The sequence below is a fragment of the Lonchura striata genome, chromosome 27, assembly GCF_050655825.1.
Source record: "Lonchura striata isolate lonStrDom1 chromosome 27, ASM5065582v1, whole genome shotgun sequence".
Classification (NCBI taxonomy): domain Eukaryota; kingdom Metazoa; phylum Chordata; class Aves; order Passeriformes; family Estrildidae; genus Lonchura; species Lonchura striata.
This window is the reverse complement of record NC_140729.1, coordinates 2399405-2424929: the sequence shown is the minus strand read 5'-3', so window position 1 is coordinate 2424929 and position 25525 is coordinate 2399405. Positions and strand designations below refer to the sequence as shown.

Below are 25525 nucleotides of genomic sequence, written 5' to 3'. Positions count from 1 at the left end.
GGAAGGGAAAAGGAAGGGAAAAGGAGGAAAAAAAGGAGGGGAAAGGGGGAAAGGGAAGGCAAAAAGGGGAAAAAAGAAGGGAAAAAGGAAAAAGAGAGGGAAAAGGGGGAAAAAAGAAGGGAAAGGGGAAAAAGAGAGGGAAAAGGGGGAAAAAAGAAGGGAAAGGGGAAAAAGAGAGGGAAAAGGGGGAAAAAAGAAGGAAAAAGGGAAGGAGTGTGACATGTTGGTCCTTGGGAGACAGAGCTGAATCCGACAGAGAAGAGGAAACCAAAGAGGCCACGAGAGTAGAAAAACAACCAATGTACAATGATCAAATATACATCCCGGAGCAGCCGGGACTGCTCTCAGTCCAGCTGCCCTCAGTGCAAGTCCACGTGTCCCGGGCGCTGGGACAGCCCTGGAGCTGGGGGCATGGCAGAGGCTCTGTCCTTCTCCAGGCCGTGCTGGCTCCGAGCTCCCGGGGCTGCTCCGGGCACCACCCACAGCTTGTGGGTCCCCGGTGCCACCAAGGGTGACCCCTGTGTCCCCACTCTGCTGCCCCACAGCGTCCTGGGCTCTCCCAGCCCTGTGTGAGTGGTGCCACCCTCGGGCAGAGGGGATGGACCCCCCCAGCCCTGCGGCCGTGGCTCGTCCCTCCCTGAGCTGCCTCGGTGAAGTTGGGGGGGGTCTCTTACACGGCCGTGGTGTCGGGGCCGGCCAGGCCGAGGTACTCGGGGTTCTCGGCCGTGGGCGTCGTGCCGGGGCCACCCTCGGGGCCAGCAGCCTTGGCGGGGTCCTGGTTCCAGTAGTAGGGGTTGTCGAAGGCCTGGCTGAAGGGGGCGGGGGCGCCGTGGGGTGCCAGGTACTCGGGGTTCTCCACAGCGTGGCCGAAGGGCCCTGGGAAGGAGTTCTTGGGGTCCTTGATGAGCCCGTTCTTCCCCTGGTGCCCCTTGGGCTTGTCCGGCGGCGATGGCGGGGCGCGGGGCGGGCGTTCCCCAGCCTGGTTCACGTACTCTGCGGGGTGAGTGGCACGTTAGGGACGGACAGACGCCCCCCCAGCACCTCCCCGAGGGTCCAGCCGTGCCCTCCCCACCTGGCATGGCGCTGTGGGGGGCTGGGACGGTGAAGCACTCGGGGTCGTCGCCATCCTTGGCCGTCAGCCCGGTGGGATCCTCGCTGTAGCGGGGCAGGGTGCCAGGCTCCCGCCCCGGGGGGCTCTGCAGGGCCACCTTGTCCCCGTCTGGCACCTCTGGGACTGGACCCTCTGGCCCCTCTGCCAGGCCCTGGGCGGGGAAGGAGAAGGCGGCCAAGCCCTCGCCCTCTTCCACCTTGGCTGGAGACTCCGCCGTGCTCTGGGTGTGGGAGAGGACACAGAGTCGGGCACTTGAGCCCACCCCGAGGACCACCCCGGCACTGTGCCCCTCACAGACGTGGCACGGGGTCACCCCCACGGCTGTGCCAGGACTGGGAGCTCCCTCCCCACGTACCCGCATGGAGGAGATGCGGCTGCGGTAGGTGGTGGAGGTGTCGGTGCTGAAGAAGCCGTGGTGAGGCACCAGGTACTCCTCGGCGTCCACCAGGTCGTCCATGTCCTCCTCATCCAGCAGCGCCCGGTAGAAGGTGCTGTCCATGGAGCCGGGCAGCCCCACCAGGTCGTTCTGGGGGGGTCACACCGCTCAGTGCCCACCCCAGGGCACCGGCGAGGGGACGGGACCCCGGGGGTCTGCGTACCTGGATGACCACGAAGCGCTGGGGGTCGCGGGCCATGCGGGAGAACTCGGTGACCAGCTCCCGGAACTTGGGCCGGCACTCGGAGTCGATCATCCAGCCTGCAGCAGAGCCGGGCGCCGTCAGGGCCGGGAGCAGGGTGACACCACGGCCTGTCCCCTCCCTGTCCCCGGGCAGCCTCCCCCCCTGCCATACATTTCACCATGATCATGTAGACGTCGATGGTGCAGATGGGCGGCTGCGGCAGCCGCTCGCCCTTCTCCAGCAGGTCGGGGATCTCCCGGGCGGGGATCCCGTCGTACGGCTTTGCCCCAAACGTCATCAGCTCCCACACGGTGACACCTGCAGGGAGGGGACGGCTGTGGGGGTCAGCAGCGCGTTGGGACCCCCCAAGTCCCCCGGGAGGGGACACGCTGACGCACCGTAACTCCAGACGTCGCTCTGGTGCGTGAAGCGCCGGCGGAGGATGGACTCCAGCGCCATCCACTTGATGGGGACCTGGGACAGGGTGGGTGGAGAGGTGAGCAGGACCACGGCGTGGCTGTCACCGAGGGGAGCATCGCTGAGTCCCCAAGCCCTACCTTGCCACCATCGGCGTGGTATTCAGTCTCGTCGATGTCCAGCAGCCGCGCCAGCCCGAAGTCGGTGATCTTGACGTGGTTTGGGCTCTTGACGAGGACGTTGCGAGCGGCCAAGTCCCGGTGCACCAGTCTCACCTCCTCCAGGTAACTCATCCCCTGGAGGTGGCACATGTCCAGCTGTCCCTGGTCTCCCCCGGGACCCTCCCCAGAGCTGCCCAGGTGCCCTGTCCTACCTTGGCGATCTGCACACACCAGTTGAGCAGGTCCTGGGAGCCGATGTGGTCCTTGTTCTCCCGCACGTAGTCCAGGAGGCAGCCGTAGGGCATCAGCTGCGTCACCAGCTGCACCGTGGAGGTCAGGCAGATGCCCAGCAGCCGGGACACGTAGGGGCTGCCCACCCCTGCCATCACGTAGGCCTCCTGTGGGCAGCAGGGGGGTCAGGGTGGGCAGGGGTCGCTGCCAGCCCCGCTCCCCCGCAGCGCCGTGGCCACACTCACGTCCAGGATCTCCTTGTTGGCTTTGGGCGACGTGTTCTCCCGCAAGACTTTGATGGCCACTGGGATCTTCACGCTCTCCCCATCGGGGATCCAGATGCCCTGAGGTGGGGACAAGCAGGTGAGGGGACGCAGAGCGGCGAGGGGCACGTCCCGCTGTGCTATCCCCACTCCTCACCTTATAGACGGTGCCAAAAGCGCCAGAACCCAAAACTTTCACTTTCTTGAGCTCCGTCTCCTTGAGGATCCTCATCTGGGCTTGGTTGGGGAGGGCTCCGCTGGGCGTCAGCGGCTCCACCAGCTGTGGGGCATGAAAGGGTGAGCGGAGCCAGGCTCCTGGTGCCCCCCCAGGCACGGAGGGTTCACTCCTGCCCCCTCGGGAGATGCCCACCTCGGTCTCCTGCAGCAGCCGCCGCATGGTGTGCTTGCGCTCCTGCTGCCGCCGGCGTTTGACGCAGATGACGGTGATGAGGAGCAGGACGATGACCAGCAGAGCCCCCACCACGCCGGCGATGATGGACGTCACCTGGCTGCGTGTCAGGAGGCCGTCAGCGTGGCGGGGGGACCCCCAGCACCCCCAGGGAGGCGGCGGCACGGCGCGGCCGCACTCACTCCTACCTTGGCTTCTGGTCCACGGGACACCCGTCCTCATCGCGGATCGTGCACCTGGGGACACGCAGGGTGTAGCCCCCTTGCTGCCAGCAGCTCCCCCCGCAGCTGCCGGCACCCCCTCCTCGGCTAGAGACCCTCAACTCACGAGTGGGTGCAGTTGGTGGGGCAGAGCTGGCACACGCCGAACTCGTCCGGGTATTTCCAGACGGGCACGAAGGAGGCGTCGGCCTTGACGCCGCTGGGGCAGCGCCGCACGCACTGCTGGGCATCCTTGTAGTGGGCACAGGCCACGCACTGGTCTGGATCCTGCAGGAACCGGGGTGGGTTGAGGGACCCGGGTGTCTGGGGGCACCTCCACCCCACCCCGTGCGTGCCGCTGTCCTCACCGATCCGAAGCAGGTCTCGGTGCCGTTCTGGGGCTGGCACTCGGGGTGGCACGGCAGGCACCGCGTCCCGTTGGCGTGTTCCCGTACGGCTCTGCGGGGCAAAGGGGCGGGCATGGAGTCCCAGCCCCACCCTGGGGTGTGTGTGGGGACTCTGTCTGGCACTCCCGAGGGTCTCCACTCACCCATCCAGGAGGTTGCAGGAGGCCACGCACTCCTGGCCGCGCAGGAACCGCTCGCAGGCCACGCACTGGGTGGGGCCTGGGCCCCAGCAGTGCCCCTGGGCACAGAGGTGGAAGCAAACCAGCCCCTCGCTCTCTGCAGGGTGGGCACCATCAGCACCGGGGGTCTGTCAGCGATAGGGGGGGGTCCAACATCCCCCTCCACCCCCATGGGCTCCTCTTACCGCACTGCTCGGGGGGCTTGTTGTGGGTCTGGAAGAGGCGCTGGCGGGGGTTGCGGAAGATGCTGTGCCAGGGCACCTTCTGGAGGAAGCAGAGCTGGGGGTTGTGGTGCACCAGCACCATCCCGCTGCTGATCTCCTGCAGGGCCCGCAGCCCCAGCGCCTGCACCGCCAGCTCCCGCAGCGTCAGCGAGTAGGCGCCGCTGCCGAGACACCCACGGGTGAGCCACGCGTGTCCCCGTGTCCTTCCCGTGTCCCTCTGCACCCTGTGCGAGCCCCTTCGTCCCCCCGGGTCCCACCCACATCTCCCCCGCGTCCCACCCATCCCACCCTCATGTCCCCCCATGTCCCCATAGCTCCTTGTGTGCTCCCCCTGCATCCCCGCCACGTCTCCCTGCGTCCCCCTCTGCCCCAACATTTCCCCTCTGCATCCCCGTGTTCCCATGTCCCCTCCTGTGTCCCCCTGTGTCCCCCCACGTCCCCGTCCCTGCTCACTTGTGCAGCACCCGGCCCCGGATCACCCGCAGGTTTTGGAAAACCCCCAGGTCCTTCATGTCAGGTGGCCAGGCCGCGATGTAGAGGAAGCCTGGGGGGAGCCGAGGGTCACCACCTCGTGTCCCCCCCAAAAAGCCGGGGCCCTCCATTCCCCCCAGCTCCCCCAGCTCTCACCCGTCAGCTCCTCCAGGCTCTCGAAGATCCGCAGCAGTTTGGGGTCCAGGGGTGGGGTGTTGGTGCTGGGGTCCCTGCCGGGGATGGGAGGGAGGTTGGGGGGGTCCCGCCGGGGGTCCTGGCGGGCTCAGGGTGGGGAATCAGGCACTCACCCAGCGAAGGTCTCGGGCAGGAAGGCCAGGCTCCCAAAAATCTTGGTGCAGCCGGAGAAGTGCTGGATGTTGGAGGCGTTCACGGCACGGACGCCCTTCAGGAAATCCACTCCCAGCCCGTAGCACACTGAGGGGGCATGGCAGGGCTGGGGTGCTCCGCCAGGACCCCCAAGCACCCCAAAACACTGCCCCACCAGCCATGGAGATACCCCCACACAGCCTTGGGAGTCCCCAGAGCTGCACTGAGGACTGGTCATGCACATCCCTGGGGTCCCCAGAGCCCCCCAAGGCTTGGCAAAGCTGCTTACCCACATCCCTGGGGTCCCCAGAGCCCCCCAAGGCTTGGCAAAGCTGCTTGCCCACATCCCTGGGATCCCCAGAGCCCCCCAAGGCTTGGCAAAGCTGCTTGCCCACATCCTTGGGGTCCCCAGAGTACCCCCAGCCCCCAGGGGACCTGTCCAGATACCGGGGGGCTGCTCACCCACAACCTTGGCAACCCCACGAGCCCCCCAGGACACTGAGGAGCCGCTCATCCCCAACCCTGCAGCGTCCAGAGCCCCCCTCCCCAGCCCCTGGGAGCTGCTCACCCACATCCTCAGGGCACCCAGAGCCCCTCCAGACCCCTGCTTTGAGGTTTCTCACCCTCTGGGCAGGGTTTGCTGCACTTCTCGCACTTCTGGACGTTGTTGACCGTGACCTCCTGGCTGTTCTGGGGGCACACGAGGGTGCAGGACCCCACCTCCGTGGCGAGGTAGTTGTCTGGAGGGGGCAGGAGGGGGGGTCAGGGCCACGCCAGCCGCCCCTGCACCCCTCCCAGGGTGTCACTCACAGGGACACTGGCTGACACAGCTGGCACCGAAGGTGTAGCGCCCGTCAGGGTTGGGCATCGACTCGAAGGTGTCCGAGTTGTAGACAACGAGCGGAGGGCAGTGCAGCTCGCAGATCCCGCTCCGGTTGAAGTTCAGGCACGCCTGGGGAGGGGGTACACAACCGTGTGAGAGCCCCGTTGCCCCCCCGGGACCCCCGGTGCCCCCGTCCCGTGCGCACCAGGCAGTCGGAGTGCTTGGGGCCGGTGCAGCCGGCGGCGCACTGCTCGTGGCAGCAGTCCGTGGGCTTGGTGCCCTTGCAGCGTGGGCAGCCGTGGCAGATGCTGTTGGTCACTGCAGGGACACAGAGGGACACGGACCCCCATGGATTTCCCCCCCTCCAGGCTGTGGGGGAGTCCCCAGGATGAAGGGTTGGAAGGTAGGTGGGTTTCCGGGGTAAAAAATTTGTGTGGTGGGGATTCAGGGGCTAAGTGGGGGCAGTGGGACAGGAATCTGGGGGGTGAAGGGAGGGTTCCCAGGGATGGGATTTGGGGTGTAAGCAGAGGACCTCAAGGATTTGGGATGGAAGGGGAAGTTCCCAGAGCAGGGATTTTAGAGGAACTCTGGAGCCAGGATTTGGGTGCCGTGTAGGGCTCAGTGGAATGATGATTTGGGGGTTAAATAGGTCAGGGTGCTTCTGGAGGCAAGATTTAGGTGGCAAATAGGGGTCAGTGGGACAGAGATTTGGGGGGCAAATGGAAGGTCCAGAGGGTCTCTGGAAACGGGACTTAGGTGGCAAGCAGGGCTCAGCAGGGCAACAATTTGGGAGTGCAAGCAGAAGGTCCAGGGAGTCTCTGGGACAGAAATTTGGGTGCCAAATGGGGATCAGTGGAGCAGGGGCATACAGAGGGAAGGAAAGGGGTTCCCAGGGGCTTTGGGGGTCCCGGGGAGGGGGTGGGTCCCACACTCACACGTCTGGCAGTCCTGTTTGCCCTCGCCCCAGCAGTGCCCCTCGGCACAGAGCGCCCGGCAGTCGGGACCTGCACAGGGGGAGGCGTGAGCAGGGGGGTGCCAGGGGGGCTGGAAGCCCCGGAGCCCCCCCTTGGCACCCCCCTGGGGTACTCACAGCTGCGGCTGCGGGCGCTCTCCACCTGGATCTCGGCACGGAACTCGTTTTGCCGGTGCAAGATGTCGCTCCAGAGGATGGTCTCCTGGAAACACAGCTCGGGGTTCCTCTCGATGCGCACCCCTCCCTTCAGGATCTCTGAGGTGGGGAACAGGTAAGGGGGGGTCAGCATGGGGAAGCCCTGCAGCCCTGTGGGGACTCCTCAGTAGGGACCTGCCACTCCATGGGAGCACCCAATCCTGGGTGGGATCCTCCGTGGGGACACCCACACCTGGACAGGGACCCCAAGGGACCACCCACCCCAGAGCGGAGCTGGCAGCTCCCAACTGCAGGAGCAGCGACCCGCGTACCCGAGCGATCCAGACAGGGCTTCCCCACCTGTGAGGTGCCTCATGCCGAGCTGGCGCAGCCCCGGTGTCCCGGTGGGGCCGGCGTTGCCCACCACAGCCAGGGCGTAGCGGTCCTGGAAGAGCTGCGTGCCGCGGATGATGCGCAGGCTCTGCAGCTCCAGCCCGCTCACTTGGTTCTCCGCGATCAGCACGTAGCCCTGCACCTCCTTGATGTCCTGGCATGGGGGGACACGGGTCAGGGGCCGGGGGGACCCTCGTCCTTCCATCCCCTCGGGGCGTTTCCCGCTGCGCACCTTGAGGAAGGAGGTGTCGGCATCGGCGGGCAGGTAGGTGAGCTCCAGGTTGCCCTGGACTACCTGGCAACCCTGGTAGAGGTGCCGCAGGGTCTCGTAGTGGCTCTCGGGGCTGGAGGGACGCAGCAGCTTCATGTCGGTGCCGGTGCAGACTGCGGGGACAGCGAGGGCTCAGCGCGTCCCCAAGCCCTCTCACTCCCCCGTGGGACGTGGAACTCCGGCCCCCGCAGGAAACGCCGCGGATGCGGCGGCCGCCGTTTATCTCCGGGGCTGCTCCCAACAGCTTCCGATGGGTTTCCTGGATCGCGGCTCCCCCCGGCTCCCACCCCGGCACACGCGGCAAAGCTGCTCCCGCTCTGGCACCGGGCCCCGCTCGAGGGACAGCGGGCACCGGTGTCGCCCCGTGCCCGCGGCGGGGGCCGGGGACTGCGGGGGGCCGGGTTGGGACCCCCAGAGCCGCGGGGCCGGAGCGGGGGCCGCGGGCAGGAATGCGCTGCCCACGCCGCCGGGGCGGCCGCGCCGAGACAAGACCTGATTGTTGAGCGGCGACGGCTGCGGGGCCCGGCCGGCCGCATTGCCGGGGGGCTGCCGGCCGGGCGAGCATCCCCGCGGCACCCGGGCGGGGCGGGGGGCGCGGGAGCCCGGCCCGGGTGCCAAGCCCCGGGCGAGTGAGTCACGGGCGCGGGTGGCACGGGGCCCCGGCCGCCCGCTCCCGCCTGGAACCGCCTTTTCAGGTCGGGCGTGTTTGGGGAGCAGCGGTGACGCAGGGCTGGCGGGCACGGCCCAGCCCCGGCGCGCCCGCGGCCCCCCGGCACCCCAACACCTCGCCGGGGAGAGCCCCCCACGCCAGAGCCCGACCCCGAGCCCAGCGCGGTGTCACGGCCAGAGCCCCGGGGCGCCGCCGTCCCAGGCGGACAGGGGGGCACACGGGGGTCAGGCGCGGCTCGGTGCGCCGGTTCCCGGCTGCTCCGAGGCTGAGTGACAGCCCCCGGTGCTGGGCAGCTGCGGCCGCGGCCCCGTGTCCAGGCGACCCGGCTGGAACTCGCCTCCCCCGCCTGCTCCGAGGCCTCTGAGCCAGGGAGAAAACGGCCGGGAAAGAGGAAGCCCCCCGAATTTGGGGTTCTGCTGTGTCCCACCCGAGCGGCCGCGCAACGGGGGGACCCCGGGAGGGAACGCGCCTTGGGACAAAGCTCAAGGTCTGTGCCCACAGCGGCTGTGCCGGGCACGGCGTGCCGGGGCTTCCCCGGGGCAAAGGGCAGGTGGGACAAGTGCGCGGCAGCGCCGGGTCCTGGTGGGATCCCGGCTCCGCGCCCCAGGATTTGGCCTTGTCTGCTCGCCCAGGTCACGGATCCACCCTGCCCGGCTCTCCAGCGGGCGGTGCCAGCACCGAGCAGCTCGGCTGCCCACGGGTGTCCGGCGAAGCCCGTCGGCCACGCGCCCCCGGGGCTGCCGGCCACCAACCCGGCCCCGTGGACACCGGGGTGTCCCTAACCAGGAGCTCGCCCCACAGGGACCCTCCAAGCAGCGTGAGCTGTGGGGTGCCGGGAGTTGTGGAGGCCACCCGGTGTGTCCCCGCGTCCCTGTCCCACCACCTCGCGCTGCTTCAGTCCCACCGGGCATTCACTTTCCGCTGCTGGAGCTGCCCCCCAACAGGGAGGCAGCAGGGTCCAACTTTTGGGGCTGTTGGTGCCCGCTTTGGGGCCAGCAGCCCCCTGCCCTGCCGGCCCCGGCGCGGTGCGGGTGCGTGGCCGAGGCCCGGGGGCTGTCGGGCCGGGCTCCCCGCTCCCCCCGGGGCTGGGCTGGGTGCGGCACGTCGAGAATGTGGATGGGAGCGACGGGGACGCACCCACCCACCCACCCACCCAGCCGCTCCGCACCCCGAAGCTTCCCCATGCCCACGGGAAGGGAACCCCCACAAGTTGGGGACCCCCGTTCTCGCCCTGGGACCGGCTGCAGCGCGGGGGGGTCCCCGCTCCGAGCTCCACCGGAGCCCCTAAATTCCTCCCGGGAATCGTCCCGCTCGGGGGAACCGGGGCGCAGCGGGCAGGGCCTCCCGGTACACACCAGTTCGGCCCCCAGTCCTGGCGGCCACTCGCGGCGCGGGGACACCGCGCTCGGAGAACCGGGGGCACCGAGGGAACAGCGGGGGGACCGGGGGAGGAGCGGGGGAAGGCGGTCCCGTCACTTCCCACCGTGCACCCCCCCGGGCACACCGGCCCGGTGCCCCCGACCCGCTCTCGGAGCTGCCCCGTCCCACCCCCGGTGCCCCCCTCGTTCCAACTCGAGGCCCCCACCGTCCCCTCCCGCTGCTCCCTCGGTTCCCCCCACCGTCCCCTCCCGGTTTTCCACTCGGTCCCACCCCCGATGTCCCCCCCCGGTGCCCGCTCGGTCACGCCCCCCCTGTGTCCCCCCCTCCCTTTCTCCGTGCCCCCACAGTCCCGCTCGATCCCGTGCAAAACTTTGCGCCAAGTCGCTGCGCGGGGACGCTCCCGCGGCCCGGAGTCGCCCCGATTCCCGGTGTCCCCGGAGCTCCCCGGTGGGACCCACCTTCCGCGGCGGCGGGGGGGCGGAAGGCGGCCAGCAGCAGCAGCAGCAGCCGCCCGGCGCCGCGGCAGCCCCCGGCCGCGATCATGGTGCTCAGCGCGGGCCGCGGCCCATGGCCCCGCCGCCGCTCCGGGAAAGTTTGCGGAGCCGGAGCCGCCGCCTCCCGCCGCTCCCGGGCTCCGCCTCGCGATCCCGATCCCGGCCCCGGGCGAGGGCGCGCCGCGCGCTCCCGCCGCCCCCGCGCGCTCCCGCCGGCCCGGACAAGGACAGACCCCCCCCCCAAACCCCGGCCAACCTCCCGGGGCACCGGGCACCTCCCGCCCCGGACCCCCCTTCCCTCCTCCCGTCCTCCGTAGCACCGGGAATCACCGCCGTCCATCCCCCGGGACCACCGGGATCGCCCCGTTCCCCCTTCCCACCCCCGGGAACACCCGGAAAACCCCGTTCCCATCCCCGGGACCACCGGAATCGCCCCGTTCCCTCTTCCCATCCCCGGGACCACCGGGAATGCCCCGTTCCCCCTTCCCACCCCCGGGACCACCGGGAAACCCCCGTTTCCACCCCCGGGACCACCGGGACCGCCCCGTTCCCATCCCGGGGGGAGCACCGGGGACTCCCCGGCCCCGGAGCGCTCCAGTCCCGGGGTCCTGCCGCCATCCCGGGGGTCGCCTGAACGGGGTGGGGAGGACGCGGCCTCCATCCTTGTCCCCTTCCCCTGTCGCTGTGGCTGTCACCGTGCTGGGGACAGAAATGTCACTCGCGGGTTTGGGGGGACAGAGCTGGCACCCCACAGTGGGGCAGGGGCTGGCACTGTCCTGGGTGGCAGGGACGGTCCAGCAGCACCTGAGGGTCCCAGGTGAGGTGACCGAGAGCTGGCAGCTGTCCCCAGCCTGCTCCACCTTCACCGGGTACACAGAGGGAACTGGGACATGGGGACCCCCACTCGTTGGGACCCTACAACATGGGGATTCCCATTCATGGGGACCCCCACTCATGGGGACCCCCACAACATGGGGACCCCCACTCATGGGGACCCACACACATGGGGGCCCACACACATGGGGGCCCACACTCATGGAGACCCCCACACTCATGGGGACCCCCACTCATGGGGACCCCCACTCACAGACTCATGGGGACCCCCACTCATGGGGACCCTCATGCACAGAGACCCCCACATTCATGGGGACCCCCACTCATGGGGACCCCCACTCATGGGGACCCCCACTCATGGGCACCCACACTCAAGGGCACCCACACTCAAGGGGCTCCCCACTCATGGGGACCCCCACTCATGGGGACTCCCACTCATGGGGACCCACACTCATGGGGAGCCCCACTCATGGGGAGCCCCACACTCATGGGGAGCCCCACACACATGGGGTCCCACACACATGGAGACCCCCACTCATGGGGACCCACACTCATGGGGAACCCCATACTCATGGGGACCCTCACTCATGGGGACCCACACCCATGGGGACCCCCACACTCATGGGGTCCCCATCCAAACCCCCATCCGGGCAGCGCCCGGCATGGCGCCAGGAGCAGCAGGACGGTGGGCCCAGGACGTGACCCTGGCACAGGGCAGCCTCTGCCCACCACGTCCCCTTGGGTCACCCCATCCTGCGCTCCCCCATGCGCCACCGGGGCACTCTCGGTGTGGGGGTCCCGCCTGCCGCGGGGGGCAGCGACGGGGATCAGCCCCGCAGGCCAGGCCGCCATTGCGGCCTCATCCTACGGCCGCTGCTGGGGGGTCCCGCAAGGCCGGGACCACTCAGATCGTCAGGCCGCGCTTCCCCCGTGCTATGAAATGGCCGCGAGGCCCGCAGGACACCGGAGGGTCCCCGCAGGACACCGGGGAGCACCGGGGACCCCCGAAATCCCCGGGCCCCATGGGGGAATATATCCCATGATCCTCTGCGGGGCGGTATGAGGGGGGATATATCCCGTGAGCCTTTGCACAGTACCACTAAGGGGGGATATATCCCATGAGCCTTTGCGCAGTATCACTGAGGGGGGATATATCCCGTGAGCCTTTGCACAGTACCACTGAGGGGGGGATATATCCCATGAGCCTTTGCGCGGTGGCACTGAAGGGGGGATATATCCCACAGTGCCCCGCGCCGCCGCCATCTCCGGGGCGGGCCGGAAGCGGCCGGGCCGGGCGGCGATGGCGGCGCGGCCCGCGCTGCTGCTGCTGCTGCTGCTGATGGCGGCGGCAGCGCCGGACCCGGCGCATGGTTCGCAGGGGGACCGGGAACCGCTGTACCGGGAGTGCCTGAGCCGCTGCGAGCGGCAGAACTGCTCCGGGGCGGCACTGCGGAACTTCCGCGCCCGGCAGCCGCTCTACATGGGCCTGACAGGTACCGCCCCCTCGCGCCCATTGGCTGACAGGGCGGAGGCCACGCCCCCTTGTGAAGCCACGCCCCCCGGCTGCGGGGACTGGGAGGGACTGGGGCTAAACTGGGAAGTACTGGGGAGCCCTGGGCTGGCCTCAGGGCCGTACTGGGGCTTACCGGGGAGCCCTGGGGGTCACTTGGCCTATACTGGTTGTCATTGGGTCATGCTGGTGGTTACTGGGCTGGTTTGGGTCTATACTGGGAGGTGCTGGACTATGAAGTGGGGTCACTGGGCCACACTGGGAAGTCACTGGGCCATACTGGGGAGTCATTGGGCCATACTAGGGGGTCACAGGACCATACTGGGAAGTCACTGAGTCATACTGTGGGGACACTGGGTCATACTGGGAAGTCACTGGGACATACTGGGGAATCACTGGGTCATACTGGGAAGTCACTGGGCCATACTGGGGGATAACCGGGCCATACTGGGGCATACTGGGAGGCACTGGGCCCTACTGGGAAGTCACTATGCCATACTGGGGGATCACTGGACTTTACCAGGACAGATGTTGGGCCAGCCTGGTGACCCCTTAACTATCTGGAGGGACACTGGGCCATACTGGGAAGTCACTGGGCCATACTGGGAGCTACTGGTCCACACTGCTGGTCCCTCCAGATTGCTCAGTGAGGCTGGGGGTGTCCCCGGTGCCACGGGGGTGAACCCCACCCACTCCTTCTGCCCTGAGCTGGGTCAGGGTCACGCTGGGGCATACTGGGCCACACTGGGAAGCACTGGGCCATACTGGGAGGCACTGGGCCATACTGGGAGGCGCTGGTGTGCCCCGCAGGCTGGACGTGCCGGGACGAGTGCCAGTACGAGTGCATGTGGCTGACGGTGCGGCTGTACCAGCAGGGCGGGCACCGCGTGCCCCAGTTCCACGGCAAGGTGAGCCGCCCCTCCCGGCCGGGCCGGGGGGCGGGCCGGGGGTCCCGCTGACCCCTCCCCGCGTCCCCTCGCAGTGGCCCTTCTCCCGGTTCCTGTTTTTCCAGGAGCCCGCCTCCGCCTTGGCCTCCTTCCTCAACGGGCTGGCCAGCCTGGTGATGCTGCTGCGCTACCGGGCGGCCGTGCCCCCCGCCGCGCCCACCTACCCCACCTGCGTCGCCTTCGCCTGGGTGAGCCCCGCGGCCCTTTCCCCGCCTTCTATCCCCCATCCTTTTTTCCACTCTTTTTACCCCATCCTTTTATCCCCCATCCTTTTTTCCACTCTTTTTACCTCATCCTTTTATCCCCCATCCTTTTTTTCCCATCCTTTTTTCCACTCTTTTTACCTCATCCTTTTATCCCCCATCCTTTTTTTCCCCCATCCTTTTTTCCACTCTTTTTACCTCATCCTTTTATCCCCCATCCTTTTTTTCCCATCCTTTTTTCCACTCTTTTTACCTCATCCTTTTATCCCCCATCCTTTTTTCCACTCTTTTTTTCCCCCATCCTTTTTCCACCCATCCTTTTTCTCCCCATCCTTTTTTTCCCATCCTTTTTTCCACTCTTTTTACCTCATCCTTTTATCCCCCATCCTTTTTTCCACTCTTTTTTTCCCCCATCCTTTTTCTCCCCATCCTTTTTTTCCCATCCTTTTTTCCTCTCTTTTTACCTAATCCTTTTATCCCCCATCCTTTTTTCCACTGTTTTTTCCCCCATCCTTTTTCCACCCATCCTTTTTTCCCCTATCCTTTTTGTTTCCTCCATCCTTTTTTTCCCCATTATTTTTTCCCCCCATCCTTTCTTCCACTCTTTTTTTCCCCATCCTTTTTTTCCCCATCCTTTGTTCCACTTTTTCTCCTCATCCTTTTTTCCCTATCTTTTTCCCCCATCCTTTTTTCCACTCGTTTTTTCCCCCGTCCTTTTTTCTCCCCGTCCTTTCCCCCCCCGTCCTTGTTTTCCCCATCCTTTTATCCTCCATCATTTTTTTTCACTCCTTTTTTTCCCATCCTTTTTCCCCCCATCCTTTTCCCCCATCCTTTCTCTCCCTTTTCCTTACCTTTTCTGTCCCTTTTCCCCTTCTTTCTCTTCCTTTTCCCCTTTCCTTTTCCCTTCTCCTTTCTTTTCTTTCTCTATCTCCCCTCCTTTCCCTTTTCCTCCTTTCCCTTTTCCTCCTTTCCCTTTTCCTCCTTTTCTCCTTTCCCTTTTTCTCATTTCCCATTTTCTCCTTTCCCTTTTCTTTCCATTTCCCTTTTCTTTCCCTTTCCCTTTTCTTTCCCTTTCCCTTTCCCTTTCCTTTTCCTCCTTTCCCTTTTTTCCTTTTTCGCCTTTCCCTTTTTTTCTTCTCCTTTCCCTTTTCTTTCCTTTTCCTCCTTTCCCTTTTTTTCCTTTTCCTCCTTTCCTTTTTTTCCTTTTCCCCCTGTCCCTTTTTTTTTCCCCTGTCCCTTTTTTCCCCATTTTTCCTCCTTTCCCCTTCCCTTTTCCTCCTTTCCCCTTTCTCCTTTTCCCTCCTTTCCCTTCCCCCCTTTCCCTTTTCCTCCCTTTCCTCCCCCACCATTTCCCCTCCTTCCCCCCCATCTCCCCCACAACCCCCTGAACCCCCCAACTCCAGCTCTTCCACCCCCCACCCCATTCCCAGCCCCCCCAAAATGAGGGGCAGGGTCCCCTGACCCCCCAAATCCCAAATTTCCCTTTTTCCCAGGTCTCCTTAAACGCCTGGTTCTGGTCCACCGTGTTCCACACCAGGGACACGGCGCTGACGGAGGTGAGGCAGTGCCACCCCAAATGTCCCCAAACCCCCCCAAATGTCCCCAAACCCCCCAGCTTTGGGGTGCCACCCCACCCGAGTGTCCCCAAACCCCCCCAGTTTTGGGGTGCCCCCGGCTCAGCCCCCCAATCCCCACAGAAGTTGGATTATTTCTGTGCTTCGGCCGTGGTGCTGCACTCCGTGTACCTGTGCTGTGTCAGGTGAGGGGAACTGGGGGAACTGGGCAAACTGGGGGAACTGGGGAGAACTGGGGGAACTGGAGGGAACTGGGGGAACTGGGGAGAACTGGGGGAACTGGGGAGAACTGGGGGAACTGGGGAGAACTGGGGAGAACTGGGGGAACTGGGGGGACTGGGGACAGACTGGGGGACAATGGGAGGTTCTGGGCCATACTGGGAGGACCCTGGGCCATACTGGGAAGACCCCGGGCCATACTGGGAGGACCCCAGGCCATACTGGGAGAACCCCAAGCCATACTGGGAGGACCCCAGGCCATACTGGGAGGACCTCGGGCCATACTGGTTAGACCCTGGGCCATACTGGGAGGACCCTGAGCCATACTGGGAGGACCCTGAGCCATACTGGGAGGACAGTGCCCGTCCCCCCCTGCGCAGGACGCTGGGGCTGCAGCGCCCGGCCTTGCTCAGCATCCTCAGGGCCTTCCTCCTCCTCTTCCTCGCCGGCCACATCTCCTACCTGAGCCTCGTGCGCTTCGACTACGGCTACAACCTGCTGGCCAACGCTGCTGCGGGTGAACTGGGGGCACTGGGGGGCACTGGGAGGCACTGGGGGGCACTGGGAGGGACTGGGGGACACTGGAGCTGCACTGGGGCTGTGTCCAGGGTCAGTCTGTGCCCTCCCCATCCTTGAGCCCCCCTGTCAATGATCCCCCCCTGTTTCCCCAGGAATTCTGACAGAGTTTGGGCACTCCCCCGTTCCTGTTTCCCCAGGAATTCTGACAGAATTTGGGCACCCCCTGTTCCTGTTTCCCCAGGAATTCTGACAGTTTGGGCACTCCCCTGTTCCTTTTTTCCCCAAGAACTCTGACAGACAGAGTTTGGGCACCCCCTCTCCCTGATCCCCATTTCCCCAGGAATTCTGACAGAGTTTGGGCACCTCTCTGTTCCCTGTTTCCCCAGGAATTCTGACTGGGGTTTGGGCACTCCCCTCTCCCTGATCCCCTGTTTCCCTAGGAATTCTGACAGAATTTGGGCTCCCCTCTCCCCATTCCCCCACGTTTCCCCAGGAATTCTGACAGAGTTTGGGCACTCCCCTGTTCCTGTTTCCCCAGGAATTCTGACAGAGTTTGGGCACTCCCCTGTTCCTGTTTCCCCAGGAATTCTGACCGGGGTTTGGGCACCCCCTGTTCCTGTTTCCCCAGGAATTCTGACAGAGTTTGGGCACCCCCTGTTCCTGTTTCCCCAGGAATTCTGACAGAATTTGGGCACTCCCCTGTTCCTGTTTCCCCAGGAATTCTGACAGAATTTGGGCACTCCCCCATTCCTGTTTCCCCAGGAATTCTGACAGAATTTGGGCACTCCCCTGTTCCTGTTTCCCCAGGAATTCTGACAGAATTTGGGCACTCCCCCATTCCTGTTTCCCCAGGAATTCTGACAGTTTGGGCACTCCCCTGTTCCTGTTTCCCCAGGAATTCTGACAGAATTTGGGCACTCCCCTGTTCCTGTTTCCCCAGGAATTCTGACAGTTTGGGCACTCCCCTGTTCCTTTTTCCCCAAGAACTCTGACAGAATTTGGGCACTCCCCTGTTCCTGTTTCCCCAGGAATTCTCACCGGGGTTTGGGCACCCCCTGTTCCTGTTTCCCCAGGAATTCTGACAGAATTTGGGCACTCCCCTGTTCCTGTTTCCCCAGGAATTCTGACTGGAGTTTGGGCACCCCCTGTTCCTGTTTCCCCAGGAATTCTCACCGGGGTCTGGGCTCCCCACTCCCCGCGGGCTTCGGCGGCACCGTGACGCCGCCGCTGCTCTCGTCCCTTCCCAGGCACGCTGACGGTGGCGTGGTGGCTGCGCTGGTGCCTGCGCCAGGCCCGGCGCCTGCCGCACGTCTGGAAATGCGCGGCCGCCGTGCTGCTGCTCCAGGCGCTGGCGCTGCTCGAGCTCCTCGACTTCCCCCCGCTGCTCTGGGTGCTGGACGCCCACGCGCTCTGGCACATCGGGACCATCCCCCTCAACGTGCTCTTCTACAGGTCACTGACACACCCCACCTTCACCTCTTTCCCCGTGTAAAATTGGGGTGAGGGGCTCCCCGTGTTCCCCAGGGAGCCCCGCGGGGTCTGGGGGGTGTTGGAGACTCTGCACCCTTTAGAAATTTGGGTATTCCGGGCCCATCGTGGTCTGTGGGGTTCTCAGCATCCCCCTCTTGAAATTTGGGGGCTCAGGGGCCCTGCAGTTTTCTGCGGGGTGCTGGGAGTCCCAACCTCGGCACCGAGGTGTCGGCGACCCCGCTGTGGGTGCTGTGTGCCCTGCTGTGGAAATCGGGGTGCTGAGCACCCCCTCAGTTCCCCGTGGGATGTTCTTGGTGCTTCTCTTGCCTTTGGGGTGCACAGACATCCCCCTCACCTTGAAATCGGGGTGCTGGGGGAACCCCGGGGTTGCTGTGCTCAGTGTCGGGTTCAAAGCTCCCCTAAACCCCCTCCCTGTTCCCCGGGGCAATCCCTCCCTTCATCCCCCCCTTGTCCCCCCAGTTTCTTGATGGACGACAGCCTCTACCTCCTGAAGGCCAACTCCGACCTCTTCAAAGTGGACTAGAGCTGCTGGGGGGGGGTGGGCAACGCCCCCCGTGCCCCCCCAGGGCCCTGCCCTGCCCTGTGCCAAGCGACCTCCTGCCCCCACCCCGGTTTTGCCTTTTGAGGTTTGTTTTTCTCCCCCCAAGCCCCGTGCATCTTCCCAGGGGGGTGGGAACCCCCCCACTGCTGGGCACAGAGGGGTCAAGGACAGCTGAGCCCCCTCCCCGTGCTGAGCTGGGGACCCCCACGAGGTGACAGTGGCTACTGGGGGGCGTGTGGGTGATTGGGGGGGTGGTCTGTGTGTATGGGGGGGGGCTCTGCCAGAGGTGGGGGGTGTTGTGTGGGTGCCTTGGGGGCTGGGTGTGCCCCCTCCCAGCCCAGAGGGGCTGTGCCCCCCCCATTCTCCCTTCCCCGGGTGTGCTGTGGGATGTGAATAAAGCTGAGTTTAATCTGTGCCGAGCTGGGTTCTTGTCCCCTCCCCGTGTCCCCTCCCTGCCCCATGGGCACCCTGTGCCCCCCTGCCGTCCCCAGCCCCATGTCTGCTCCCCCCCACCCCCAGTGTACCCCATTCCCTTTTGCTGTCACCCCTTACCCACGGTCTTGCACCCCATTTCCCACCCTGTTTTAACTCTGTCCCGCCCTGTGCGCCCCAAAATCCCCTCCATGTGTCCCAAACCCCCTCGGTGTTCCCCAACCCCTTCAGCACACCCCATATCCCCCCATCTTTCACCCCTCACCCTGCACCCCCATTTTGCTCTCTGTACCCCCATTTGTGCCCCATATCCCCCTGCTGAGAACCCACCCACCCATCCCATCCTGCCCTTACCCTTCACCCATCTCCCACGCTGCTCTCACCCCATTTCCCCCCCACCCAGGGGGTCCCTGACCCCCCCCAGATCTCCATGCACCCCTTCCCCAAACCCTCAGCGCCGTCTCCATCCTCTGCCACAACCTCATCCTTTATTGCCACAACCTCATCCTTTATGCCACAACCACCCATCCCATCCTGCCCTTACCCTTCACCCATCTCCCAGCTGCTCTCACCCCATTTCCCCCCCACCCAGGGGTCCCTGACCCCCCCCAGATCTCCATGCACCCCCTCAGCACCGTCTCCATCCTCTGCCACAACCTCATCCTTTATTGGATGTCACCCACCCCCCTCACCCATCGGGTTGCCGGGGCGGCGAGGGATTTCCCGGAGCTTTCCCGTGGATCCCCTTCAAGCTTCCAGCGGTTTTTGCGCGTGGGCGAAGAACACCCCGTCCACATCATCCACGCCGGTGCGGAGCGCGGGGGGCATGGCGTAACTCCGCAGCTCCCGCAGCGCGAAGCCCGCGGCCGCCAGCGCCTCCCGCACGTCCGACTCCTGCAGCGGCACCACGGGCAGGCGAGCGGGGCCCGCCAGGTAGAAGGACTCGCCCAGGGCTCCCAGCAGCACAGCGTGGCCCCCGGGCCGCAGCAGGTTGCCAACGTGGGCGAGTGCCCGCACGAAAGCGGCGCGGTCGGGGCTCACGGCCTCCAGGCAGAAGGCGGAGAGCAGCGCGTCCGCCCGCGGCCGCAGCGGGGTGCCCAGCGGCTCCGGGCGGTGCACGTCGATGGGCAGGATCCGGCGGAGGCGCTGCCGGAGGCGCCGCTCCTTGTCCTGCCACGGCTCCCTGAGGAGCGGGGGGAACAGGGGAAAAGGGGTGGTGGGGAGTGGGATGGGGAGCGGGGGGCGTGGGGAGGGGATTGAGCCGGGAAAGGCAGGGATGTGGGGGGGGGGGGATGGAGCCCATGTCGATGGGGATGGGATCGATCCAGTGGGGATGTGGGGAGGGGATTGATCCAGTGTCCATAGGGATGTGGGGGGGGGGGGATGGATCCCGTGACGATGGGGATGGGATGAGGATGGGATCGATCCAGTGGGGATGTGGGGATGGGGTCAATCCAGTGGGGATGGGGTCAATCCAGTGAGAATTTGGGGATGGGATCAATCCAGTGGGGATGTGGGATGGGGTCAGTCCAGTGGGGATGGGGTCAGTCCAGTGGGGATGTGGGGATGGGGTCAATCCAGTGGGGATGTGGGGATGGGGTCAGTCCAGTGGGGATGGGATCAATCCAGTGGGGATGTGGGGATGGGGTCAGTCCAGTGGGGATGTGGGGATGGGGTCAGTCCAGTGGGGATGGGGTCAATCCAGTGAGAATGTGGGGATGGGATCAATCCAGTGAAAATGTGGGGATTTGGGGGTGGGATGGATCCCGTGTCGATGGGGATTAGGCTGGGATCAATCCAGTGGGGATGTGGGGATGGGATGGATCCCGTGACGATGGGGATGGGATGGGATGGGATCGATCCAGTGGGGATGTGGGGATGGAATCGATCCAGTCCAAGGGATGTGGGGGTGGGATTGATCCAGCATCCACAGGGATGTGGGGATGGGATCAATCCAGCATCCATGGAGACGTGGGGATGGGGTCGATCCTGTATCAACGCGGATGTGGGGATGGGATCCATCCAGCATCCACAAGGATGTGGGGTTGGGGTCAATCCAGAACAGACAGGCGTGTGAGGGGATCAATCTAGTATCCATGGGGATGGGACCCATCCAGTATTCATGGGGATAAGGGGATGGGATCCACCTGGTACTCAGGGGAGTGTGGGGATGGGATCAATTTGGCACATGCAGGGATGTGGGGATGGGATGTGGGAATGGGATCAGTCCAGCACACACAGGGATGTGGGGATGGGATCAATCCAGCAGACAAAAGGGAGGTGAGGATGGAATTGAGCAGGGATGTGGGGTGGGATTGTGCAGGGTAGTAGGGATTGGGTGGGCATTGACCTGGGACACACAGGGAAGTGGGGATGGGATTGGTCCAGCACACACAGGGATGTGGGGATGGGATTTGGGGATGGGATCAGTCCAGTGCACACAGGGAACTGGGGATGGGATGTGGAGATGGGATCGGTCCAGCACACACAGGGATATGGGGACGGGATCCTGCAGGGGTGTGAGGTGGGATGCCCATTCCAGAACCTACCAGGAGGAGGATTGCACCAGGGCAAACCCAACATGCACAGGGACAAAGGGACAGGATCTCCTGGGGACCAACCCAGCAGCTGCAGGGATGTGGGGATGGGATCCAGGAGGGATTGACCCAACAGCCACAGGGATTTGGGAACAGCCAGGAGGGATTGACCCAACAGCCACAGGGATTTGGGAACAGCCAGGAGGGATTGACCCAACAGCCACAGGGATTTGGGAACAGCCAGGAGGGATTGACCCAACAGCCACAGGGATTTGGGAACAGGATCAGCTGGGCAGGCTCCTGTGGGGATCAACCCTTCACGCACAGGCACAGAGGCAGGATTCCGTGGATGTGTGAGGCTGGGACCCTGCAGGGACATGGGGCTGTGAACCCATGGGATTTGGGAACAGCGAGGATGTGGGGCCGCGATGCCATGGCATTTTGGTGACATGGTCCCGCAGGGATCACCTCGGCATCTGAGGGAAAATGTGGCTGTGATCCCACGGGATTCAGGGACATTATTCCACAGGGATCAACCCAGGATCTGTGATCCCGTGGATTTTGGGGACACAATCCAGCAGGGACCACCCCCCTCCTCCTGGGCTCCCTCGGCCCCCCCAGACACCCCCCTGGCCCCCCTACCCGCGCCCCTCGATCTTGCAGACGTGCTGGATGAAGGGGCTCCAGTCGAAGGTCCCGGGCTCGCCCCGCGCCCACCGGCCCAGCTCCTCCCGGTTCACCGCCAGGTAATCGGTGGCCACGATCTCCTCGAAGTGGTCGCAGGCGCTCAGCAGTTGGTAGATGGTGGGGCCCGTGCCCACATCGATCAACGTCCTGCCCCGGATCTCACCTGGGAGGGGACAGGACGCGTGGTGGGGGGAGAGATCCTCACAACAATCAGGGAACCGGGCAAACCAGGCAGGAGCAGAGGAGCTGCCCGCGGGCGCTCCGTGCCTCAGTTTCCCCACCGCACTGGAGGGCTTCCCCGCCGCCTTCCTCTCACCGCTGGCGAAGGTCTCGGCCAGGCATCGCAGCTTCCAGGGCACCACGAACTCCTCGGAGGAGAAATCGGCGCGGGGTGGGAGGTAATTGTTGCGCAGGTACGCGCGGGGGTCGAAGTGCTCGTAGGCCGGGCTGCTCATGGCGAGGGGCTGCGGCTCCGGCCCCGCCGCCGCCGCCTTTTATCCCTGCCCGGCCCGGGGGGGCGGCGGGGAGCCGTGACGGCCCCATCCATCCCTCCCGCATCCCTCCATCCATCATCCGTGCCGCCTAACCCGGTTAGCGCCGCGCCCCGGGGCCGCGGCCGGATCCGGCCCGGGGCTGAGAACGGCTGAGAACGGCGCTCCGGGCACCCGGGAATCAATCCGGGAATCCGGGAATCCCGGCCCCGGGCCCGGCAGATTTGGTCCTCCCGCCCCCCCAGATGCGGCTGTGACCCCTCCGTGCTGCCCCAGCCCAGGGGTGTCCCATGGGATGAGGATGGAGAGGGACTGGGAGAGGGGCAGAAATAAGAAAGGAATGGGATGGGGATGGAAATTTGGAGGGATTTGGGATGGGACTGGGATGGGGATGGAAATTTGGAGGGATTTGGGATGGGACTTGGATGGGGATGGAAATTTGGAGGGATTTGGGATGGGGATGGGAATTTGGAGGGATTTGGGATGGGGATGGAAATTTGGAGGGATTTGGGATGGGGATGGAAATTTGGAGGGATTTGGGATGGGGATGGAAATTTGAGGGATTTGGGATGGGGATGGAAATTTGGAGGGATTTGGGATGGGACTGGGATGGGGATGGAAATTTGGAGGGATTTGGGCGGGATGGGGATGGGAATTTGGACAGATTTGGTTGGAATGGGATGGGAATATGGAGGGTTTCCCAGTGCTCCCAGTGCTCCCAGTGTTCCCAGTGCCCCCAGTGTCCCCAGTGCCCCCAGTGTTCCCAGTGCCCCCAGTGCTCCCAGTGCTCCCAGTGTTCCCAGTGCCCCCAGTGCTCCCAGTGTTCCCAGTGCCCCCAGTGTCCCCAGTGCTCCCATTGTTCCCAGTGTTCCCAGTGCTCCCAGTGCTCCCAGTGCCCCCAGTGCCCCCAGTTCTCCCAGTGCCCCCAGTTCTCCCAGTGCTCCCAGTGTTCCCAGTGCTCCCAGTGTTCCCAGTGCCCCCAGTTCTCCCAGTGCCCCCAGTGCCCCCAGTGCCCCCAGTGTTCCCAGTGCTCCCAGTGCTCCGGGACAAGGAGCAGGGTGGTTCCCACTGATGGGGCTGGGGGTGTTGTAGGACCCCAAATCCCGCCTGTGCCGGGGCTGTTGAGGGGGGGATGAAGATGAGGGACAGGAGGGAGGAAGGGCGGGACGGGGCCGGGCTCGGGGAGGGCACAGAGCCTGGCGAGGGCCCAGGGACAGCGGGATGCCGAGCGGGAACAGCTAATCTGGGCACCGCAGGACCTGGCACCGGGTGGGCGATGCGGGGGGGGTTACATAAGCACAGCCCCCCCTCACCCAGACCCCCCCGGTCCCATAAGACACCGGGTCCCTCCAGCTGCCGTGCCTCAGTTTCCCCTGTGCCACCATACACAATCCCTGTCCCCCTAAATCTTGCCCCCCACCCTGGTACCCCCCCCAAAAAGACGCCGAGGTGCCAAGGCAGGCGTTTTATTGCCGTGCAAAGACCGCGGTTGGTACCGCAGCCCCCCCATCCCCTCCATGCCCCCCACCACCCCACCCAGGGCGCCCTCCAGCCCCGGGCGGGTTTCAGCGCTCCTCATCCTCGCATTCCCATCTTTTCGCCAGGGAAACTGAGTCACGCCGGAGCTGCCGGGAGCCCCCCGAAGGGCGGGAGCGCCCCCGACCCGCGGGGTCCTCATCCCCACCGGCCTCCACGACGCCCACAGCGGGGTGGGGTCCCACGCGAGTGGGAGCCCACCCCCACCTGCCCCCGCCTTCCTGCGCTGCCTCTCTTCGGGGCGGGCTGAGCAGACCCAGGCGTGTGGGTCCCCCCCAGCCCCCCAACATCACCCCCCGACCCCCCAGCCCCGACCTCCCCCGGCCCCTCTGCCGCGCTCAGCCCCGCTGGGCTTCGTGGGAGAGGGAGCGGGAGAGGGTGCGGGGAACGCCCCCCTTGGCACCGCGGAGGTCCGAGGGGGCGAAGAGGGGCACGGGGAGGGTGCGGGCGTAGGGCAGGAGGTGCTGGGTGGGGGGTTGGCCCAGGACCCCCACCCGCAGCAGCCCCCAGGGCGAGCGCTGCTCCAGCAGCCGCACGGCCCCGCGCTGCTCCAGCGTCTCCCGGCGCTGCGTGGCCGCCTCCCGCCGGCACCACCTGGGCACGGGGACACTCGTGGGGGGACCGAGCCAGACCCTCACCTCCTGCTCTGAGCCTTTGGGGTCACCCCACACCCCCCCCCAGGACTCCTGGAGACCACCACGTCCCGTCCCACCCCGTGGGATACTCCCCCCCTTGTCCCATGGATCTGCTCAGCCCCGTGGAGACCCCCGAGTTCTCCGGGCTCCTTGTGGGATCTCGGCCTCCCCCAGCCCCATAGAGACCCCCATTTGCTCACAGGAACCCCCGAGATCTTCCCAGTCCCTCTTGGATACCCCCCAGAACCCCCCTGGAGCTTCCCTGATCCCACAGGGACCCTCGGAAACCCCCAAAACCCCAAGACCCCCCAGAAACCTCATAAGTTGGGACACTTGGAGCCCAAAGACTCCACGGAAACACCCAAATTTGGGACCTTTGGGCTTCCCAAAACCCCTGGAAACCTCATAATCTGGGATACTTGGAGCCCAAAGACCCCACGGAAACACCCAAATTTGGGACTTTTGGGCTTCCCAAAACCCCATCAGCACTCTTGGGAGTCTCCTACAGCCCCAAACCCCCCCACGGAAACCCCTAATTTTGGAACCACCCCACAACCCCATGGAAACCCCGTATTTTAGGACCCTCGTAGCCCCTCAAAACCCTACGGAGACCCCACAACTTGAAACGCTCGGAGCCTCCTACAACCCCACGGAACCCCGCATTCCAGAACACCCCACAAACGGCAAGAAAACCTTCCCCCCCAAATCCTCCAGCACCCAACACCCCCAGTGCCCCCCTGGCACCCCTCCGGCCGTGCCCCTCACCCGTCCTCGGGCCGGGAGCTGAGCTCCAGGTCCAGCCACTCGGCGCTGAAGGTTTCCCTCCTGCCCACGTCCTCCTCCCGGAGCCGGCAGCCCAGGCGGGCCGAGAGCAGCCCCCTGGAGCCCCCCAGCACCGCGCCAGGGCCCACCATGGTGCCGCTGTCCTCCCCCTCCCCGTGCCCTCCCCGCTTTTATGGCCCCGCCGGGGCTATTTTGGGACGCGCCGCTGGCACCGAGCGCTGCCAAAGGAGGGGGGGTGGCACCTCGGACACGTGTGTGGCACCCACGGGTGTGTCCCCTCCCCTCTGCCCGCCTTGGGGACGAGGGGCAAACCCTGCCAGCAACGTGATGGCAGCGGCAGGACCCGCCCTGGCACCTGCCCAGGGCACGGCTGGCCTTTCGCTGTCCCCTCCACAGCGCCGGGGTGTCGTGTGCCACCTCGGTGCCA

The 25525-nt window shown here is 65.4% G+C and overlaps 4 protein-coding genes across 8 annotated transcripts; 1 reads left to right on the top strand and 3 right to left on the bottom strand.

Moving 5' to 3' along the window:
* Positions 1 to 285: 285 nt before the first annotated feature.
* ERBB2 (erb-b2 receptor tyrosine kinase 2) lies at positions 286 to 10319 on the bottom strand. Of its 2 annotated transcripts, XM_085561829.1 has the most exons (27): positions 10124 to 10319; positions 7577 to 7728; positions 7312 to 7498; positions 6934 to 7071; positions 6779 to 6847; positions 6049 to 6161; positions 5831 to 5972; positions 5644 to 5760; positions 5002 to 5128; positions 4850 to 4923; positions 4676 to 4766; positions 4184 to 4383; positions 3963 to 4095; positions 3781 to 3871; positions 3540 to 3700; positions 3401 to 3448; positions 3174 to 3312; positions 2961 to 3083; positions 2786 to 2884; positions 2522 to 2707; positions 2289 to 2444; positions 2130 to 2205; positions 1903 to 2049; positions 1711 to 1808; positions 1467 to 1637; positions 1073 to 1331; positions 286 to 993 (listed from the first exon to the last, which is right to left on the bottom strand). In XM_085561829.1, the coding sequence occupies exons 1-27, from the start codon at positions 10206 to 10208 to the stop codon at positions 671 to 673; spliced, it is 3705 nt and encodes a 1234-aa protein (XP_085417955.1). In that variant the 5' UTR covers positions 10209 to 10319; the 3' UTR covers positions 286 to 670. The 2 variants fall into 2 exon arrangements, with proteins under 2 accessions (XP_085417955.1, XP_085417953.1); XM_085561827.1 differs by lacking the exon at positions 10124 to 10319 and having other exon boundaries at positions 6959 to 7071; positions 7577 to 8195.
* A 1941-nt stretch (positions 10320 to 12260) lies between these two features.
* PGAP3 (post-GPI attachment to proteins phospholipase 3) lies at positions 12261 to 18411 on the top strand. Of its 4 annotated transcripts, none has more exons than XM_085561832.1 (8): positions 12261 to 12486; positions 13314 to 13411; positions 13516 to 13638; positions 15147 to 15209; positions 15351 to 15412; positions 15860 to 15963; positions 17213 to 17417; positions 17916 to 18411. In XM_085561832.1, the coding sequence occupies exons 1-8, from the start codon at positions 12294 to 12296 to the stop codon at positions 17977 to 17979; spliced, it is 912 nt and encodes a 303-aa protein (XP_085417958.1). In that variant the 5' UTR covers positions 12261 to 12293; the 3' UTR covers positions 17980 to 18411. The 4 variants fall into 4 exon arrangements, with proteins under 4 accessions (XP_085417958.1, XP_085417956.1, XP_085417957.1 ...); XM_085561830.1 differs by having other exon boundaries at positions 15827 to 15963; XM_085561831.1 differs by having other exon boundaries at positions 13486 to 13638.
* A 666-nt stretch (positions 18412 to 19077) lies between these two features.
* PNMT (phenylethanolamine N-methyltransferase) lies at positions 19078 to 22170 on the bottom strand. The gene is made up of 3 exons (XM_021532989.4): positions 21970 to 22170; positions 21609 to 21816; positions 19078 to 19612 (listed from the first exon to the last, which is right to left on the bottom strand). The coding sequence occupies exons 1-3, from the start codon at positions 22106 to 22108 to the stop codon at positions 19177 to 19179; spliced, it is 783 nt and encodes a 260-aa protein (XP_021388664.3). The 5' UTR covers positions 22109 to 22170; the 3' UTR covers positions 19078 to 19176.
* Positions 22171 to 23889: 1719 nt separating this feature from the next.
* On the bottom strand, positions 23890 to 25330 carry TCAP (titin-cap). Its single transcript, XM_021532990.3, has 2 exons — positions 25081 to 25330; positions 23890 to 24274 (listed from the first exon to the last, which is right to left on the bottom strand). The coding sequence occupies exons 1-2, from the start codon at positions 25227 to 25229 to the stop codon at positions 24019 to 24021; spliced, it is 405 nt and encodes a 134-aa protein (XP_021388665.1). The 5' UTR covers positions 25230 to 25330; the 3' UTR covers positions 23890 to 24018.
* Between the last annotated feature and the right edge of the window lie 195 nt (positions 25331 to 25525).